Source organism: Cydia splendana, chromosome 18, assembly GCF_910591565.1.
Source record: "Cydia splendana chromosome 18, ilCydSple1.2, whole genome shotgun sequence".
Classification (NCBI taxonomy): Eukaryota; Metazoa; Arthropoda; class Insecta; order Lepidoptera; family Tortricidae; genus Cydia; species Cydia splendana.
In genome coordinates, this window is record NC_085977.1 from 954,506 (window position 1) to 972,640 (window position 18,135).

The 18,135-nt window shown below is 37.7% G+C and overlaps 3 protein-coding genes across 3 annotated transcripts in view; 1 reads left to right on the forward strand and 2 right to left on the reverse strand.

The window, feature by feature from the left end:
* LOC134799675 (uncharacterized) overlaps window positions 1–9,970 on the reverse strand; it is a 70,769-nt gene extending 60,799 nt beyond the window's left edge. The window contains 7 exon segments of the mRNA XM_063772114.1: window positions 4,813–5,018; window positions 5,966–6,101; window positions 6,394–6,496; window positions 7,125–7,260; window positions 7,452–7,721; window positions 8,877–9,049; window positions 9,671–9,970. Coding sequence (XP_063628184.1) covers window positions 4,813–5,018; window positions 5,966–6,101; window positions 6,394–6,496; window positions 7,125–7,260; window positions 7,452–7,721; window positions 8,877–9,049; window positions 9,671–9,821 — 1,175 coding nt within the window. The 5' untranslated portion in view covers window positions 9,822–9,970.
* A 456-nt stretch (window positions 9,971–10,426) lies between these two features.
* On the reverse strand, window positions 10,427–15,240 carry LOC134799331 (putative leucine-rich repeat-containing protein DDB_G0290503). The gene is made up of 14 exons (XM_063771727.1): window positions 15,032–15,240; window positions 14,764–14,927; window positions 14,351–14,553; window positions 13,631–13,818; window positions 13,435–13,541; window positions 12,886–13,060; window positions 12,557–12,652; window positions 12,257–12,462; window positions 11,894–12,161; window positions 11,758–11,817; window positions 11,510–11,659; window positions 11,131–11,271; window positions 10,810–10,908; window positions 10,427–10,646 (listed from the first exon to the last, which is right to left on the reverse strand). Exons 1-14 carry the CDS (start codon window positions 15,140–15,142, stop codon window positions 10,557–10,559), a joined length of 2,058 nt encoding a protein of 685 aa, XP_063627797.1. The 5' UTR covers window positions 15,143–15,240; the 3' UTR covers window positions 10,427–10,556.
* Window positions 15,241–15,507: 267 nt separating this feature from the next.
* Window positions 15,508–16,706, forward strand: LOC134799357 (ATP synthase-coupling factor 6, mitochondrial). Its single transcript, XM_063771766.1, has 3 exons — window positions 15,508–15,619; window positions 15,779–15,924; window positions 16,410–16,706. Exons 2-3 carry the CDS (start codon window positions 15,779–15,781, stop codon window positions 16,585–16,587), a joined length of 324 nt encoding a protein of 107 aa, XP_063627836.1. The 5' UTR covers window positions 15,508–15,619; the 3' UTR covers window positions 16,588–16,706.
* Window positions 16,707–18,135: the final 1,429 nt, after the last annotated feature.

Genomic DNA, 18,135 nt, shown 5'->3' on the forward strand with positions numbered 1-18,135 from the left:
AGTTTCTACATAGTAAAACAGAGCTATTTGTGCGTGCAAAAACAAAACACAAAAAAAAAAAATAGAAAAGAAAAAAATTATGAGAATAAAAATATAAGAGTATTATAACAACCTTATGGTATTGTTACTAATTGTTTACAAACTGAATTCTCAGGATTTGTTAACTATTAATAAAGAAATTATAAAAAGCAGTAACATCTAATACTGAGATTATTTCGTTATAGCGCCAATCTAAACATTTGGGTTATTAGTTATTACACTGCATAGATAGTGTTTTAAATCTATTAAGTTTCTCACAGAAAATATCAAGGCTCAGAAATTTTTCGTTGTACAACCTGCACGCCCTTCTAACAAAACTATTTTTTGCGTAAGCAGTCCGACTACGGGGGATGTAAAAGAGGGGTTTTTTCCTGCAAGCACGTTCACAACGTCGAGGGACTCTGAAGGAAAGTGAATGTAATAAAAACGGAGCATCAATAATATTATTAATAATTTTATAAAGGGTTAAGATATCGGTACGTTCTCGGCGATAACTAAGGGATGTTATATTATGTACTCTCATTGCGGTGGCGTAATCCGAGTATTTATTTCTAATTCTGTATTCTATTGTCTTAGCAAACTTTTTTTGAACTCTTTCTATCCTATCACTATGTATTTTATACAGTGGGCTCCACACAGCACTTGCAAATTCCAAACGACTACGAACATAACTGTTAAATAATACCTTATAAGTTAAAAGTTTCTTAAATGGTTTACCTACGCGTAGTATAAATCCTAACTTCGTAAATGCTTTACCTAACAAGTCATCAATGTGAGGTATAAAAGTGAGTTTAGAGTCCATTATGACACCGAGATCTCGAATCTGGTGAACACAACCTAATTTTTTATCGCAAAGTTTATAATCAAAATTAATACTATTCCTTTTCCTGCTAAAACTTATAACGGAACATTTGTCTGGATTTATAGACAACTTATTATCAATACAATAAGTCTCAAAAAGATCCAAGTCTTTTTGTAAGGCTTTGCAGTCGTCCACATTACGTATGACTCTAAATATCTTTGCATCGTCAGCATATAACAGTAAGTTTGAATTTTTTATGCATGCAGAAATATCATTGATGTATATGACAAACAACAAAGGCCCCAAATGAGACCCTTGTGGAACACCAGACGTAATGGGCCTGTACTGAGAAGTATATCCACCCACTGCCACAGCCTGCGAACGATTCTCTATGTAAGATTTTATCCATCGGAGAAGGTCGCCGTGTATACCGATATGCCAAAGCTTCAACAGTAAGCGTTCATGACAAACCTTATCGAAGGCCTTGGCAAAATCAGTATACACAGCGTCTACTTGATAGTTATTATCTAGTGCGTCCAATAAGATCTCCGTGTAGGATATAAGGTTGGATTCAACACTCCGGCCCTTAATAAAACCATGCTGGTTTGGAATAATGTGACGCCGTATGGCAGTGGATAACTGATCGGTTACAATTTTTTCCAAAACCTTACCAAATTGACACAGTTTCGAGATTGGTCGATATTTTTCTATGTCATGGCTAATTTCACCTTTAGGTATAGGAGTGACTAGTGCACGTTTCCACAAAGAGGGCACGCATCCGTCTGTAAGGGACTTTTTAAAAAGTAATGTAACGGGTTCTACTAAATTAGGAGAGCATTTATTGATTATTACAGGATGTATAGAATCAGGACCGGCCCCTTTATTTACATTTATAGATTTAAGATATTTATAAACTAATTCTTTGGTTATGTAAATTGTATCAATGTCTAAAATTGAGTCACTTGTTAATGGGAGGTTATTTATATCAAAGGAACCACTAGCTGGTTTTTCAAAAACTGAGTGAAAGTGTTCATTGAAGAAATTACAAATTTGTGTACCACTTGAAGCTGCCACACCCTTATATTGCATAACCTGTGGAAGACCTCTTTTAGAAAACGTAGATTTTATATAAGTCCAGAAGAATTTAGGGTTAGCATTAATCTTAGTTTCAGTATAACTAATATAATTTTTGTAACATTCGGGCTCCAATTTTGATATTCTTTTCTTTAAAAGTTTATAAGTGTCATGGTCTAAAGGGTTACCGTACGTCTTCCACAGCTTATGGTATTTCTTTTTTTCATTCAGCAATCTTCTAAGCGGTTTGGTATACCATGGGGGCTTAGAACAAGAGAACCGTTGGGGGACCTTAGGAACATGTCTATCAATTAAGTTATTTAATATATTATAAAATATCGAAACACAATCGTCCAAAGTACGGCCCGAAAAGCGTTCTGACCAGGCGATTTTAGATAACTCGAGGTTTATTTCATTGAAGTTTGCATCGAAGAAACGATATACAAAGGTAGGGGCTGGTTTAAGAGGAATCGTGTAAATAATATTAAGTTCTATTTGAAGAGCCTTATGGTGCAAATCTTCCGGTGTTAAAGGATCGTCGCTTGCCGATATTGTGCAGTTTTTATTGCAAAAAATAAGATCCAGGATTCGTTGATTACAGTTTAGGCAACAATTGTACTGTTTTAAACCTGAATATGATAGAAACTCGCTAAGTAACTGTACATGCAAAGTATTAGTACCCCCAATTAGTTCCATTTTAGAACTGTCAGATGTAGCCCACTGAGCGTCTGAGATATTAAAGTCACCTGTTACGAGAAAAACATCATTGGGATTTTCTATTATTAATTGACTACAAATATCGAAAAAGCTTTCTAAAGTATCTTTATACTGCGGCCCGTGCGGGATGTAAACACAACAGATATTTAGAGACGTGTGAGTGCCGCGCTGCGATAACGGTATTGATACCCAGACACACTCGGAGGCGGCAAGCGATGGGCAAGGCCAGTCCAGGCGAACGGGCTGATGTTCGCGGCGCACCGCTACCGCTACCCCTCCACCACGCGCCATGCCGCTCGAGTCCACAGATCTGTCGCAGCGATACACGATGTACCTATTATCAAACAGTTCCCCGTCATAAAAGTTAGAATTTAACCAGCTTTCAGCCACACAAATAAAACCATAGTCAGACATTGACACATGTGAATAAAAACTTTGCGTTTTTGTACGTAGTCCGCGTACGTTTTGGTAGTAACCAATCATATTAGCAGTACTCGTGATGAAAGTTACAAATTACACGACTATTATTACTTACATACGTTCTTTTTGTCATTAAATACCAGAGAGTAATATTAGTTAGACGTAGTGAATTAAACAAAAAGTATGGGTAACCTTTTATTTGTGAATCGGGCGACAAAAACAAAACAATAACTTTTTTTTGATAGGCAGTGCAGGTGGTACATTTAAAACGCATATGTTCGGTGCTTATAAGGAAAATTTCAATAGATATAAAACACATATTCGTGTCACGAACAAGGAAAGAGTTATAAGGCGTTAAACTAGTTTTTATATTAACAGATTTTAGGATTAAAACGTAGAACAGTCATTTTATTTTATTAAAATCGAAATTATTGTTTATAACCATTACTTTAGACGTCTCGGTTTTTCTAGCTAGGATCTTGCAGTCTCTAATCCATAAATACGCGAGTTTATTATCCCTTTTGAGGTCCCGTGCGCGTTTTAGCAGCATCTTGCTGGCCGGAGTGAGATGATCGCCCAAATACAGATTCAATGCCGGCCCGTTAAGGCCAATGGAGGATGTTGTGATGCCCTTGCGCGCACGGACTGCTGATAGTAGCTGGTCCTTATAAACACGCCTGGTAAACTTTACGATAACAGCCGGTTCGCGATTTTTCGACGACCGCCCCCGGTCGTTGTCACCGCCTTCGTTGTCGTCAGCAGTCTGGAAACGTCGCACTCGCTGTATGCTGTCGATATGATGAGCCTCAAACGTCAGCCCTACTACAGTATACATATCGTGAAGGATGCTATTCAGATTTTCTCCTTTTTTGAAGGGCAAGCCAGAGATTTCAATATTATTAATCCTAGAGTATTGTTCTCGAGCATCAAATTCTTGTTGGAGGGTGGTTAACATTTTTGTCGCTGTATTAAGGTCGGATTGTAACTTAGCCACGAGCTCGGTTTTTTCCTTCATTTGGCTTACACTATCCTCTACAAAAGACACTCGAGATTCCATCTCATTTAACTTCGTATTAATCTCTTGGATACCATCCTTGCAAGTTACTAGGTCGGTTTTTATTAAACGAAATTCGTCGCGAAAGTCATGGATCTCTTTCAGGATGGAGGCAAAACCTTGCTGCAACTCGGCTGACGAGGCACCAGACGCAGCTGGTGCTGAACTAGGGTCCAACGGGTGTTGAGTTTCGGCCGGTACGACGTCTGTTGCGAGATTATTGCCAGCACGGCAGGATACACACCGCCAGTTTGCTTTTTTATCGCTCGTCATTTTGCGATAAGTAGTCTCAGCGATGCCAGCACATCCATAATGTAAAATCCCTTTACAAACACTGCAATTTACTCCATCCGTGACTACAAGACGGCACTTAGCACAGTTCATTATGATAATTCGAATATACAGAAACGGGTGTCTGACCAAAACAACTCTGTTACAATGTAGTTAGGTCGATAATTAAGTGACGCGATAAGATTTAACACGACGTAAACAAATGAGTCACACGGTAGGCCGCACGTAGCAACCGTTCGGGACGAGTATTCGACGATAACTGAAAATTAATGTAGAAATAATTTAACTGCTTCTGCCGGTGAGCCAATTCTTTATCCTTTGGTGTGTGGAGTAGCGCCAAAAGTTGACGTGACTTTACATTTACGTTCGACACTGGTTCCACTACGAGTAATATTAAAAATAAATCAGTCAGTACCTGAGGCAGGCCTGGTAGGCCTGCTGCAGCGGCTTGGTCTTGAGCCGCATGCGGGCCAGCTGCGCCAGCACCTCGTGGTCGCGCGCCGCCGTGGGCCCGCACGCGTCGGCGTTGCAGCACACGTACGCGAGCAGCTCCTGCGCCGCGCGCCACAGCTTGCCCGAGTGGAGCCACGCTTCGAGGCGGGACGCGGATATCATGCGGATCTGAAATTAAAAGAGGTTTGAAGTATACAGGGTGGCTAAAAAATAACTGCATTCCCGTTGCCAAGGAGGTTTTGGGATTATACTGAGCAACTTTTACTTTTAAAAAGATTTGGCTCTTTCATACATTTTGGCTGGTCCACTTTCTATGGGAGAGTAATTTTTTTTCGTGATTTCGGGGTTATTCCCATAGTAAAAGTTGCTCAGTATAAGCCCAAAATCTCCCCAGCGGGAATGCAGTTATTTTTTTGCCACCGTGTATAGCGCTCTAGTAAGAACTGAGAAGCTTAGAATAATTAGCTAGACCTGGGACCTTTGGCCCAAGAAAAAGAAGAGGGACAGTAGGAGCGCCAAAGGGAATACAATTCAGCGCACAAAAAGGAATCAGGATAGCCAAAGGCGAATGGGCTCTGGGTCAAAAAGTTAAGAGACACCGCGAATGGGCTCTGGGTCAAGTTAAGAGACACCTGAGAATCTACCTCTAACAACACACTGATTTAAACTTTCACGGTTATTAAACATTATCAAAACTACACAACGGGACTTAATCGAGTATTTAAGTTTTAAGATTTACCTCCGACGTTTCGAGGACGGCGTTGTCCCCGTGGTCTCGGAGAAGACTCAACTTAAAACTTAAATACGCGATTAAGTCCCGTTGTGTAGTTTTGATAATACCTCTAACAACGACAAATCGAACAGCATTCATTATCTGTCTCTCTTACGCTCTTGCATATTCGTGCGACAGAGAGGCAGATAAAGATTTTTAGATGTTTGCGGTGGGCCCTCTGATCAAGACTCGCACAACTCCACAGTTGAAGTAGACAACGCTCCCTGGTTCGGACCCGTTTTACACAACTTTAAGCATCACAGTTGTCCTTTGTCTGTGCTTCTTCTAAATTTTTCTATTCCACAGTGATTTTGATAAGTATGAATATAGAATATGAAGTAACCTCAGGGAACCCGCAAGTAGCAGACAGCAGCTTCAAGAACCCTTTCCCAATGGCGTCCGGCGCGGCTCGCCGCTGGATCTGCTCTTTAATAGCTTCCAGCACCAATGCTTCAACAGTCTCGTAGCTACTCGAATATCTGTGTACAAGAATTTAAGTGGTGAGATTTGGCATTTATATAAGAATTTTTTATAAGTTCCTTCACACTTGAGAAAGTTTTTGTTAAATCTATGAAATAACTTAATATTCTGTTGCAAATAAGAAAAAATACATTCAAGGACTTTAAAAAATTTGACCTCTAGTTGCGAATAGTAGTAGGTAAAATAAGAAAATCTGAAGCTTTTTACTGCGAAAATATAAAGAGTAGAAGTTATACTGCCCCTCTAAATATCATCCGCATTATATATTTAATCAGAAGTATGTTATGTTACCTGGGAAACACGGTGTACTCTAGGTCCGTGTTGTCAGGATCGTCGTCCGTGCTTCCCATCAGCGGAGAACCCGACCCTGACGGCGACATCGTGCCGCCAGCTGCTGTTACAAACAAGCTTTTACTCTCACTATTTATCCGTGAAAAGGTAAAAAATATGGTTACAGTGGTCCTAAGTAACGCAACCAACTTGCATTCCTGACGGTACAGAAACCGTGCGTGATGGAGGGTCTGCCATCTCGTGACCTGAATCGAAAGCGAAAACAACTAACGCTTCTAAGCAAGTGCTGCCCCCTACACTTCGCGCTGGCTCCATTACGCATAGTCGGGTCTGCCGTCAAGTGGCTTTAAATCTAAAAATGGAAACTTGACATAATGCTTCACGGCAATGAAGGGACTTCTGTGCTGCCGTCTTCAGTTCATGCACGCTCCGTATTGAGAGATTGTATAGACTCAGTAATTCCATTGGAATTTGGTTATATCTCAGAACGACATACATATATCAATCTTTTCTAGAAGCTATTTCTAAACCACTCGTTAGTGACATTTGAAATTAAGATAATAAGATAACTTTTTTTTGAACCATAATAGATCACAGAATGTATTGGTAATGGGGTTATTTAAATAAATAAATATTGTAGGACATTTTTACACCAATTGACTAAGCCCCACGGGTAAGCGCGGCGGTATTTGGGTATAAGTATTACTATCGGATGTAACATTAAGACATACCAAGTGCACTGTCAGATGGGATGAGATGTGGAGGAGGAGTCTTGGTGCTAAAGGCGGTGGCGATGTTCTCAACCAAGCACTTACACCATGAACATTCCACCCACCACCTCTCGTTCAAGGCATCTTCAATGTACACCTGTCAGAAAAAAAACTCAATATAACGAAAAGTGAAATACACCAATAAAAAAGTGACTAAGGCCACCCGATCAAAACAATTTATTTGTAAAAATTCAGTAATATTTGGTCTTTTAATTCAATTCAATTTACTTATTTAAAGAACTTAGCAGATTATGTTAGCATAACAGCTTTACACATTGAATATCTTACCTTAATAAAAGTATCAGGCCAATTATTACTATCCCTATGCCCAGCATACAGCATATTGCACGCCAGTACGAACACCAGCGGATTTCCTTTACTTTTGAATGCAGCGCCCTGCTCCCTTTTCAACAGCGTGCATAGACTCTGGGTCACAACGTCATGTGCAAACATGTTCGGCCGGATTTTGCACAAGTATAGCATACTCATGCAAAGGATTGGATCAGGTTTGGAGCGTTGGGACTTGAGTAGACGGATCGAGCCTGTGAGAAGACCAAGCTGTAAACAAATAACAGTTGTGTTAATGTTACTCTCAGTTTTAAATTGTTTCTTTTTCTGACATACAAAAGGGCATAAATGACATCTATATACCAAGGATCTATAAGCCTTCTTCAGTTTTGGCAATTTATTATGTATTTGTTTTTATTTAAATGCATGTTCATAATGGAAAAGACGGGTTACTAATGGATTACCAATTTTTTTTGCCAGATTTTCATATCCCAAACAATTTATCCTAAAAATATAAAAGCCAACTAATCATTTCACAACTAAACAAGTCGCACATAAATATTTTCCAAAAGAACGATATGCAAAAAAATATTTTGACATTTCCTTACTTTGGCAAAATTTATTTTACCAAATTTTAATTACTCGAAATTATTAGTTGCCTAAGAATACAAAAACCATAACAAAACATGACAAATGTAACAGTTATCAAAAAAAGAAATTGCCAATTTTTATTTGAACAATTGTTAATTACTCCAAATGAGTACTTACCAAAGAATACAAAAATCAAAACAAAACGTGCTTTCTATTTTTTCAAACATTCTATTTTCTGCTCTGAAGGACACAAGGTAACTAACGAACCTATCTAGGTAAAAATATAGGTAATACTGCAGTGTTTTTTTTTTTGGTAGTTTTCAGGCTGTTTAGTTTACCAAACCAAACTAAGCACCCACTTTACCTAACCTAGCCGTAACACTTTTTTATAACATAATGTTTTGCATAGACATAATTTGTCAAGTAGTGGTTTTACAATACATTTATTAGACTAATATTTTTTAAGTAAAGATATTTTGGACATAATAAATTTGTCCAGTGATTTATTTGACTAATATTTTTTAAGTAAAGATATTTTGGACATAATAAATTTGTCCAGTGATTTATTTGACAAAAATATTTGAGCAAACATTTATAGCCTAAGTAAAACATTTGGTAAAAAAACAGTTGGTCTTATAAAAGTCTTATAAAGGTCTTATAAAAGACATATTTTTTTTTTCTCTACTTTCATCTGCCATCGGCTTTCTTAGCCATAATCAGATTGTATGTATCTATACATTTCTTTTTCAAGGTGGTGGTCCATTAACCACCATTCCTATAAAAGACATATATATAACTTTACTGTTACATTAAACCTATCAACATTAGACTTACCAATTTATCAGAGTTATGGGTATCCAAAGCTTGCAGCACATTGGGGACAAGATCCACAGGGTCCACCTCTAAGGATGTCCCTCCAACAGCCTCTGCTGGCGAGCCAATTCTAGATCTCTTGGTGGGGGGAGCAGCACCAAAAGTTGATGTGCCTTCACGTTTGCGTTCTACACCTATGAGAAAGCATTCATAATACAAGTCAAAATAATACGATCTGCAGCAAAATTTTAAATGGTGTTAATTTTGCCTTATTTATTTATTATTATTTGTAATTTATTTGCAAGAATCATGGTTAAAAAGTACATTGAAAGGCACTAGGTGATTTTGAAATCTTGATAATTATTCGCTTCTGCCCGCGACTTTGTCTGCTTGGAATGATCATGATGATTGTTAAAAACTACCCTTATGTCCTTTCTCAGGGCCCAAACAGAGGTAACAGACAGAGACACAATTTCGCATTTACAATATTAACATGGACTACCACAATGTTACAAATCTGATGTATGGTACAGTCACCATCAGATATATTGGAGCGGCCAAGGTGGTCAAAAATATCTGAACACACACTCTAGCGCCTTGACAATAGTGGAGAGGCGTGTACATTTGCCATTTTCTCATAACAGCATTTTGGGATTCATTGGAAAGATTTAAGAAGGAAAGATAAATGCATTTGCACCAAAATCTATGAGTTGTGTGATCCATAAGCCAAGCCGAAGACGTTCTTCGGGCCTCTCGCCTGATATTACGATGATACTCACTCAAGTCAAGAGTCAAAACCTTTAAAATGTACTCACCACTACTTGAGGGTTTGTGTATGTTCCTCTTCTCCTGGTCTCGCGATACGACGACAGTAGACTTGGTGCCCAGCGCGAAGATGTCCTGCGGGTGCTGCGGAGCCTTGCTCTTGCCTCCGCGACCCGAAGACGACATCTTGCCCCTTTCCATCTTTACCACTCACAACCGGATAACCTCTTTTAATATTCTTAGTGTTTCTCTACCGCATCGTTCGTAAATAGATTATCTGATAGTCGGATATTCGTCTTATTCAATGAAAATTTTAATAAATGGGACCGACAACTATTTACGACATTTACGTTCTAGTAATAAGAATAATAAACATCCACAAAAATAGTAAGTAAACGCAGCGGCATCATCTAAAAACGTCAATGTCAAAATTGACGTTTGTCTTGCGTTTGTCATGGTTTGCGATTTGCGATTTCCAAATATAATTATTTTACTTGGAAAATATTGGAAATAAAATAATACATACGATTTTAAGGTAAGAATTTAATTAATCTTAAATCCATTTCAGGTATTACAAAGTAAGAACAAAACAATCATTCTATGAATAAATCAATTTAAAATCAACCAAATGTTCAGAGGTCCTGCAACTTTGGTTCAAGTTTAAATGAGTATTCATTTAGCCCCCTCCAGACTATGCGCGTGAAACGCGGGCGAAGCCGCGAACGTGTGTGGAGTCGATTTCGCTGTCTGCGAAAATCTACGCCTCACTCGCGTTCGCGGCTTCGCGCACGAGTGAGGAGGGGGCTTTTGGTTAAAATATAAAGATTGAACTCATTGAACAATGAACATATCATAAAACAAAATATTGAAAAAAAAAACAACCCAATCAATCTAGCTTAGAGTTCGTTGAGTAATCCAGAAATTGTACGAAATTATTTATTCGGTGGGCTTCAATTTCTTGGCTTTGTTGTCCGGCCGCTTGTTCTTGAATATGGAGCGTTTGTTCTTAGAGAGAGATATTATTTCCTGAAATTACAATAAAAATACATATTTTTCATCAAATTTACTCCAGTAGGGATACATTTTTGCTGCTGCGAACTGGACTTTTAGCGTCACAGTTTATAAAACTGACAATTTTAAGCCATGCGTGGGATAAACGGTTATAAATAAATAAAAGCAATGTGCTTACATCAAGAGGTCCCGAGGCAGGAGCACGTCGTTTGAAGCTCAAGGGTGAGACCCTCTCACCACGTGTCATAGCATCAAAATGACGATTTATTTGAGCCTGCTGGAACAGTAAATAAAAAAAGATACATTTTTTATACCACGTCGGTGGCAAACGAGCATACGGCCCGCCTGGTAAGCAGTCACCGTTGGTTATGGACGCCTGCAACGCCAGAGGTTTTACATGCACATTGCCGAACCTAAACACATACCAAGTTATCGGATATTCAAAAATTTATGTTAGATTTATTATAATATGTAGGTATAACGTTTATTTTTAGCTTACGTCAACTATAAGCTCGCTTTCCATGTCGCTGTCGCTAAAAAAATTATAGAGTACGCTGTCTATTAGTTTCTTAGATTGTTCTTTCGGCGCTGTAGACACTGATGGCTTCTGGATTCTCTTCGGAGCGGGGATGCCAGCTCTCTATTAAGCAAACAATTTCAGTCAATACTAATTTGCCTAGAGTTAGACCAAGCTAAGTTGGCATCGATTATGATTTGAGCGATTGTCAAACTTCTTGGAAATTATGACGTTTAAATAACACTTGCACCGTCTGGGCTATCAAAATCGCTGCCAACTTATCTTGATCTAACACTACTTATCATGAAAAAGAATGCGGGGTAAGGCCTGTTTATAAATAAAATATATGTTATTCCTAAACCTTAATCGGTGGTGCTGGCTTCATCATTCCTGCATTATCATCTAGTTCAGCGGGCTGGCGCGTCAACTGCGAGGCAGAGCGCCCTGTTACTTCTTTTTCGATATTATCTATTGTATTCTGCATGCTTTTTAACTTTTCTTGCAGTCGATCCTATAAGCAGCAACAAAAACAATCCGTGATTTTGACACATTTGCATTATATTTCTTACATTACTTACTTTAAAGTTATCAAACGTTGATAAAGTATACCTTTTCCTTACGGGTCTCCAAAATCATGGACATTTGTTTCGATAGCTCGATTTCTTTTTCCTGGAAGTAAAAGGAAATATTGTAACAGTCAGCCACTAATTAATAATATACAACTTAAAAACGGTAATCAAGGTACTTTAGCAGCATTCTCCATCTGTTCTATTTTCTTCATCAAGGTATTTTCCTTCTCTTTTGTAATATTCCTCTCAGTTTCCATATCCTTCTTCATTTTCTCGATATTGTTTTCTAATTTAGTTCTAGCGTCGGTACCATTCTTTAGATCAGACATGAGCTTGTTGATAGTAGATGCTTTACAATCTAATTCTTCGTCTTTCTCTTCAATAAGTTTTACTTTAGTTTCCAGAATGATACTAATCTCTTCGATTTTGTTTGCATTATCGGCTCTGAAAACAATCACAAGTTTTATAAACTATGCTACTGTAGCCACAGCATATAATAATACCTATCATATAATATGTACTTAAATAAACTGTTTTACTTGTTGTTCTCCAGGGTAGTTTCCATTTCAGATATATTTGCTTGTAACTCCTGGATGGTTGAAGTCAATTCCTCAATTTTAACAGATCTCAATTCCAATTCTTGGGTAGTATTGTCGAATTCAACGACTATCTCAGATTTCTGCTTTTCCAGGGCTAAAACCTGATCTTTCAAGTTTTGTTGTTCGATCAACGATTGTTCTAAAAGCTATAAATAAACAATTGAATTCAAACTTGAAATTAATAACACTATTAATGTACTTGGAAATATGAATATTTTATTGTAATAGAATAGTATTTACCATTTTTTTCTCGTCTATCTCATTTTTTAATTCTTCTGTCTTCTCATTTAGCGTTTCAATATTTTTCATCAGTTTACCACACTCCAAATTAGATTCCTGTGGCATATTTAATGTTATTCGGTAACATTTTTTCAACATAATAATAGTTTAAATTGAACGGAACTAACACAGCTATTCAACTGTAATCTAAAGTTACCTTGCTGGCAGAGTTATAAATAAACAAAACTCTCAAATAGCGACTCTGTCCGCAATGTAATTGATATACCTAATTAATAAATCTCAAAGAAGGAGGTTTTGTTAGGAGGGGTTTAAAATTAAAATAAATTTACCTCCAGCTTTGTTTCCAAATCTTTAATATTTTCAGAGCTGGATATTTGTTGCTCTTCCAAAGTCGAAATTTTCTCTTGTAGATTATTATTCTGATCACAAATCGACTGAGTGAATTGTTCCTGGTTCTGGAGCGCTTTCTTTAGAGATTCGTTGGCTGCCGTACATTCTTTCAGGCTAAAACAATTTGATTTAAAATTTATTTTAGGTACTGCTAAAGTGGAACTGGGCTGGTCATGCCTGCCGCAAGCCGAACGACTTGTGGGCCAAGTTAACCACAGAGTGGGTGCCCCACGAGTCAAACCGGGGATCCGGCAGACCTCGTCGGCGATGGCGGGATAACTTGGACTCCTTTTTGAGAGACTGGCCACTGGCCAGTCTCTCAAAGATGTAGCTCATAACCGGGACGAGTGGAAGAAGAGGGGGGAGGCCTTTGTCCAGCAGTGGGACACAACAGGCTCAGAATAATAATAATAAACTGCTATTAACATTAACAACAAAGCGAGGTAAAATAAACGTTCATAAAATGCATTAATTCTAAACAAACTTACACTTTTTCTTGCTGAGAGTTGGCGTTCTTCATCTCCGTGATGTGATTATTGCATTCAAGAATGCATTTTTTCATATCTGATTGTAAGCTAGCGATATTATCATCTTTCTGGAAATTGTAAATATATATTTTTTATTCTTTTACCAGCTTTTACCTTTGTAACGAATACGTGAATTTTGTGTGTATTTACTATTTACCTTTTCCAGTTCACGTTTAGTATGATCCAGCTTTCTGCTCAAGTCATTCAAAGCTACGAACAACTCGTCTTTTTGGTTAAGAGCAGTGGCAAGTTTAGTTCGAGCGTCATTCAACTCTAAATCTAGTTGCTGTTTTGATGACGTAAATACTTGGGACATTTGCTCCTTATGGTCAGCAAGGAGTTTTACTACAAAGAGAATAATACAATATTTAACAATAACGGCATTTATATTTTAATAATTTATATTTTTCCCACAACACAAGCCTTATTGAGCTTACTGTAGGACTAGGTCGATCTGTGTAAAATTATCCTATAGTATTTATTTATAAATGTGATAAAATTATGTAAGTGCTTCTGCTTTCATTTAATAAATGGACTAATTTTCAACAACCTATTTTATAAACATGTAAGAACTTAAGCGAATGATTTTACTGACAGAAAATTTAGTCTGTCAAGCAACTTCGCCAGTCGAAAAAGGCGCGATATTAAAATTTTCTATAGAACGATAACCCTTCGTAGTTTCGTACCTATATTTTTAAATTTGCTGCTTTTTCCCACTGACGGAAATGGCTTGACAGACTATTGAACAGTTTTAAACTTAAACGTTTTAAATTTAAACTATTAAATTATAACCAATACAACGGGATTCAAATCACCTGTTTTAAAAAAAACGTAAGTAACGCAACTAATTCAATACAATAATTGGTGTTTTGCTTACCTTTCTCTTGTAAATTATTGATAATCTGCAAGTTCTTCTCTTCAGACTGGGTTTGCTTGTCTTTAATTTCTCTAACAAGCTGGCCGGATTTGTTGTAGGCTTCAGCTAGCATTGCTTGGTCATTCTTGCAACGGGACACGCTTGATTTAAGCCGCTCGCTGTATTCTTCTAGAACATCGCAGATCTGACGAGTACTGCTCAACCTACAAAAAACAGTTCAGTTTCCTTATTGGTAAAAAGTTTTACAGGTCACACAGGTACATTTGAAATATTTCAGTTATATACAATTCTAGATAAGAGTCTCAAAAAGAACTCAATTATAATATGTAACGTGCCAGAAAAGGTTGACGATCCCTGGAGTTTTTAAATCACATAGAGTCAGTAAAATTAAATGAAACAAGTAAACAACTTACTTGTTTAATGTTTCAGGCCGCAGTCTTAGCTCGTCTTGGTATTGACCCGAAATGGCTTCGTGCTGCATTTGTACCTCAACCATGTTCTGTTGCAGGCGCTCATGGTTGTTTTCAAGTTGATGAAGTTTTTCTTTCAAATCCCAGTATGCTGTATCTTGGGCAACCTTTTCATAAAAACAATTAGGTCATATATATAAAGTTAAATAGTCATGGCAAGACATCATGGAAAATCGTTTACTAAAGTTTTTGACTAAAAGTATCAACATACCTTAAGTTTAATAATATTAGCAGTCTCCTTGTTAACTTGCTCGCGTAACTTTTCTGCTTCAGCGTTAATCCGTTTTCGATTAGCAACTTTTTCAATATCAGCGATATTCATGGTGATGGATTGAATTATTTATTGCAAAATAAAACTTTCCTATTCAGAAGCTTCAGGGCGAAAAAATATGGCGTGCTTCCTGTACGTGCTTTTGAGAAATGGCGGGAAGCGGTGAAAGAAAAAAAATATTCGTTAAAAAAAACAAAAGAGGTGGCAACTGCCAATCAATAAGACCTAATTTACACATGCGTATTTTCATACATTTTCATACGTTAAAGTACAAAATGTAAGATCTTATTAATAAATAGTAAAAAAATATATACTCAAGCCTTTAGCGAATCAAGAAAGAAATGAATAAATATTTTAACAAACTAATATAAAATAAGCTTGCCCAAATATAGAAACAAAAAATGATCTTGTACATCGGCCTTAAGCTTGAGTTGCCGTTGGCCAAAATGCGAACTTAAAATGTATATTGTCCAGTGGCAACATTAAGCGCTACTGTCAGACGGCCCGAGACAGTCGAAAAAATAAAAGGTACTATTTCTTTTATAATTCTTCTAATTTATCCGAATATTTATTGCTACTAGCTTCCTTGAGTGCTATAAAATGTTTTTACAATTAATTGTTTGGAAAACTATTCGCTCTTACTTAAGTTATGTAACAAATGTTTGAGGTTAAGTTCGTATATTTCAGATGCTGACTTCTTCGCTTTTCGGTGCTCTTCGGGCGGCGCGCGCCTCGGTGGTCATCACCCGCAACTTGGCGGCAGCCCAGAAGGCTTCCGACCCCATCCAGCAGTTGTTCCTTGACAAAATCAGGGAATACAAACAGAAGAGCGCGTAAGGATCAAACCTATCAGTTCTTATTGACCTTCCGATTTATATTGGTTCGTGGCTGTATCCGATCGTGTTGGGGATTTAAAATGAACACTCTATATCATATTAAGTTAAATAACTTAACGAAGTAATGTATCATATCATGTGTAACTGTTTTGAAGAGACACAGACATGAAACGAAGTGTGTTACTCCCGATTGGTGGGCTCAAAAATGAGTGAACAAGAATAATTGGTGCGTTTTTGATGAATTATATCATTTATTTACTCTCCCCACTACCAGTAACTATTACATTATTTACATTAATTATATTCTTGTTGAATAATGTTACCATAAATTAACAGTAGTGGTCAGACTAATTTAGCAATCAATACTTTTAACAATCTAAAAGAGATTTTTTATCTTGGACAAGTTGCTAAAATAATGAAATTTCTTTGTCTTGTGAATAAACTTTTATTTTCTCATATATACTTATAGATTTACTTTTCAGTGGTGGAAAACTGGTAGACCCTAGCCCAGCCATCGAGAAGGAACTGAAGACTGAATTGGAAAAGCTGGAGAAGCAGTACGGTGGCGGCTCTGGAGTGGACATGACCAAGTTCCCCGACTTCAAGTTCGAGGAGCCCAAGCTGGACCCCATCGATGAACAGGCACAGGCCAAGAAGTGAACCAGTTAATCAGTAGACAATATTATAGTTATTTAATCAACGGTGGAATGAGTGTCGGCATGCGACAATAGTACAGGAAATCGATGTGTTATTGTCAATAAAATCTGTGCAGGTTGTTATGCCTTGTTTTAATTGCTTAAACTTAGTTTTTATACCCCAGATGATAGTTTATGTTTCGATTGCCTCAATAACTGCCCAATTCTATCATTAGTGTGTACTAGCCGCCCCTTTCTCAGTACCCATCATATAGACTGCTGCCCCTAATATCTAGGCCCGGACCTACTAAGCCTTAGGTTAAATCTGCCACTGTCTATGTGAAGTGTATTGACTATAATATTGGTGGTAAGACTAAAACTAACTTAGGGCCAAATACATCCAATTTCAGTTTTTCAACCATCGTACCCGACAACAATGTGCTACAACAGTCGCGTACATATCCAAATCCCTTTCAAGTTAGTACCAAGTTGTTAGAAACTCTTCTTTCATTTATTCAATAGTGTAGGAAAACTACCCACCGCTCATTATATGCAAAACCTAAAAAGTGCTGTCAGGGGGGTGTCACTACGCAGTTTAGGTACATTCGGCCGGCGCACCTCCCGGGCAGGGCAGGCGTATGGCAGTGCAGGCCACTCGGCTCGCACGATAGTCGTGTCACGTGGCGCTCGCGCAAATAGTAGAAGAGTCGGCCGCAAATTTTCTAACCGACTTCATACCACGATGAAATGCACAATGGTTTCCCATAAAAGTAATGCTAAGTCCGAATTCGATAGTTCGACTGGAATTGGTTTCATCGTGGTATCAGATGGGTTAGTGTTCGGTAACCGATGGTCATCTTGCTTATAATCTCGTCTGCCAAGGTGTTTCGGCAGGAAAAATAATAAAAATTATAATATTGTAACGAAACAACTAGTTAATAAGTGACATATATATTTTGTTAATGCATGATAAATTGGTGGCGACTGTACTATATCATTATTCATATCTATATATATTTTATCTGTAAGTGAATTGCAGTGCCCTCTCAGGGTTGTGTTGAGACATAATTTATTAATAAGACCTACTGTACACACAAAGCAAGGAAATAAATGAAATGAAATGAAATGAAAAACCTTGGCAGACTTATATATTCCTAAAATGGGGGTTCATACCTACCGACTGGAATTGGTTTCATGATCGTATCAGATGGGTTAATGTAGGGTAACCGATGGTTACCTTGCTCACATAATCTCGTCTGTCAAGGTGTTTCGGCAGGAAAAGCCTTGGCAGACTTATATATTCCTGACATGAGGGTTCATACCTACCGACTGGAATTGGTTTCATGGTGGTATCAGATGGGTTAAATTAGGGGTCCCGGTGGCCACCTTTGAGAGCGTCTGCCAAGCACTTCCGTTAAAAAAAATACTGGCAGACTTCGCTTTTCTGTGTCTACATGTAAATTTCTAACGGCTGCCATAACTATTATTTCGGTATCAGATGGGTTAAATCAGCACCCTTTTATCGCACCGGAAGTGGCCTTCTTTTTCGTACTTTCGGCAAGTTCTGCCGTGG

Bases quoted from the DNA above. Each gene is read 5' to 3' on its own strand.
- LOC134799331 (XM_063771727.1), bottom strand. From the start codon at position 15,142: ATGAATATCGCTGATATTGAAAAAGTTGCTAATCGAAAACGGATTAAC. The intron at 13,819-14,350 runs GTAAGCAAAACA...TTCTCTTTGTAG, and splicing joins CAATAATTTACAAGAGAAAG to TAAAACTCCTTGCTGACCAT. The intron at 10,647-10,809 runs GTAAGCACATTG...TTGTAATTTCAG, and splicing joins CTGCCTCGGGACCTCTTGAT to GAAATAATATCTCTCTCTAA.
- LOC134799357 (XM_063771766.1), top strand. From the start codon at position 15,779: ATGCTGACTTCTTCGCTTTTCGGTGCTCTTCGGGCGGCGCGCGCCTCG. The intron at 15,925-16,409 runs GTAAGGATCAAA...TTTACTTTTCAG, and splicing joins GAATACAAACAGAAGAGCGC to TGGTGGAAAACTGGTAGACC.